General features: G+C 39.0%; 1 gene segment (V, D, J or C); it reads right to left on the bottom strand.

Annotated features, from left to right (window-relative positions):
- Positions 1-223: 223 nt before the first annotated feature.
- On the bottom strand, positions 224-1,053 carry LOC130876084 (immunoglobulin kappa variable 4-1-like). The segment is given in 2 exon segments: positions 224-642; positions 1,005-1,053. Coding segments are annotated over 2 exon segments (468 nt in total).
- Between the last annotated feature and the right edge of the window lie 1,545 nt (positions 1,054-2,598).

Raw genomic sequence — 2,598 nt, 5'->3', positions numbered from 1 at the left:
CTTCAGCCCAGAGAGTCCTATGATGGATACCAGAGGTTCAGAACTACAGAAAGATAAATCCCTCATATTCAAACAACAGAGTTTGTGTGTGGTATTGGGGTACAAATGATATAGAAAGATAATACCGAATTCTCCTCTGCATTTTCACATACAGGATTTTCATACCAAAAGAATTAAAACACATTTAAACCCTATATCTAACCTAGCTCTGAAAATGTTTTGATCAGGGTTTTAGGTTCACTGTCTCCCAGGCAGAAGAGAAAAGTGCAGGTGCAGGGCAGCCTGCACGACTCTCAGAAGTTTTTGTTGGAAACTGAAGCACTGTGGGAGGAGATTTATACAACTGCTGGCAGTAATAATCTGCCTGATCTTCAGCCTGGACACTGCTGATTGTGAGAGTGAAATCTGTTCCAGATCCACTGCCTATGAAGCGATCAGGGACTCCGGTGTGCCGAGTGGATGCCAAGTAGATTAGCACTTTAGGAGCCTGCCCTGGCTTCTGCTGGTACCAGCTCAAGTAGTTCTTCTGATCTTTACTGTATAAAAGACTCTGACTGGACTTGCAGCTGATGGTGACCTTCTCTCCTGTTGACACAGCCATGGAGGATGGAGACTGGGTCATTACGATATCTGCACAGGCACCTGCAATAAGGAATACAAAATGAAGATTTATAATATGCAATCACAGAATATATTAACAGTGGTGCACGCCTTTAATCCCAGCACTCAGGAGGCAGGGGCAGGCAGATCTCTGTGAGTTCGAGGCCAGCCTGGTCTACAAGAGCTAGTTCCAGGACAGGAACCAAAAGCTATGGAGAAACCCTGTCTCGAAAATCAAAAAAAAAAATTATATTAACAGTTTAAATTTTTCATTTAATAACCTTGGAATGTCACCTTGTCAGTGTATATCTTACACAATACTGTAAAAAATATTATGTCCTAGCACACATTGTAAACTTCTAATATACAAAAAAATGACTCTGAAAAGTTATAATATTTCTCACCAGACACCCAGAACAGCAGGGACATGAGGACATTTGTTTGTGACTTCATCTTGCTCCTCTTGCCAATCTCATGCATCTCAGTTCACACTGTAAAAGTCTGGTTTATAAATTCTTAGCAGCTGGGCTGGCCAGGAAGGGCCCATGCAAAGCAGTCAGCAAATACATAAAGAAATGTCTGAGCAGTGTGATCGAATGGCTAGTGACAATCAACAGACAAAAATAACACCAACAGCAGAATGATCACTGAAATACATCAGCTTATAGCTCTCCAACAGAAATCTATTAGGTACTCTAATAACAACTTCGTCTTAAAATCCAAGACATATTAAGCCAATTTGCTTTTGCAGAAGTGTTAGGAAAACTATTTCAGACTAACAGCACTAGGAAAATGATAAAATATTCTCAAAAATTTTGAACAGCAAAAGAAACTTGGAGTAAGAAAACATGAAGTAAAAGAAGGGATGATTGGAGAGGGGAAGAGTGGAAAAGCAAGAAAGAACAAATTGAGGCTAAATGGGTTTGTTATCTCTCATGTGTAACGTCTCTCTTATGGTGAGTACACATTGGGCTCCAGTTTCCAGACTAATAGAGAAATAGAAATTCAAAGAGCACCCCAAAATTCACTCTGTGGAAATCCTGGGGAACATTAATTTAAGATTATAATGAGAAAAGTGTTCATCTCTAAACAAAGGTAAACCCAGCAGGAACAAAGAAGTACCTTTCCACAACATCATGAAATTGGAAACAGAACTCTTAGTTTGGGAAGATTGAAAAGAAACAAAATGGAATGGATATCTTCAAGTAGTCATCGCTGTAATTCTTGCTTGATAACTGTTTTGTTATATGTAATTTTACTATGTTAAAGTTAAAACCTTTGTTTTCAGTTAAACAGAAAAGGGGAGGTGATTTGTGAGTTCCCTCTGTGTGCTATGATTACCATTAATGAATAAAGAAATTGCTTTGGACATATAGAAGGCAGAAATTAGGTAGGTAAAGAACACTAGGCTGAGTGCTTGGAGAAAGAAGAGCAGAGTCAGAGAGAATCAACGGAGCCTCCACCAGGGAAAGACATGCTGAAACTTACTGGTAGTCCTCTACATAGTGGTGATATACAGATTACTATAAATGGGTCAAATTAATATAAGAGATAGCTAATAAGAATCCAGAGCTAATGGGCTAAGCTGTGGTTTAATTAATACAGTTTCTGTGTGTTTATTTCATGGCTTGGCAGCCGGGAACAAGCAAGCAGACTCCATAGAACAGATTGGCGCTCACAATCACTAAAATTCACTTATTATATTGAGTCTAATCTTGCTGGGCAGCCAGGAAGAACAAGCCCCCTCCCCTAACATCTGTCTTCATGCTCATGAAGTGCCTTACTTTATGTTTGTTTTATATTATTTTATGAAGACCTTTGTTAGTACTTATATACAACTCTACAGTGGATTCTTATTTTTCAAAAGCTGTGCCAACAGTGTCAGCATTTTGCTGAGAGTTTCTGGCATCAGTGACTTTACCAGAGGACACTGAAAATATATATCAGATGGTGCAAAACCCATCAAATGAGAAGAAAGCAAGTCAAATAATGCCAAGC

This window comes from Chionomys nivalis, chromosome 1 (genome assembly GCF_950005125.1).
Source record: "Chionomys nivalis chromosome 1, mChiNiv1.1, whole genome shotgun sequence".
NCBI classification, from domain to species: Eukaryota; Metazoa; Chordata; class Mammalia; order Rodentia; family Cricetidae; genus Chionomys; species Chionomys nivalis.
This window is presented reverse-complemented; position numbering and strand designations above follow the sequence as displayed.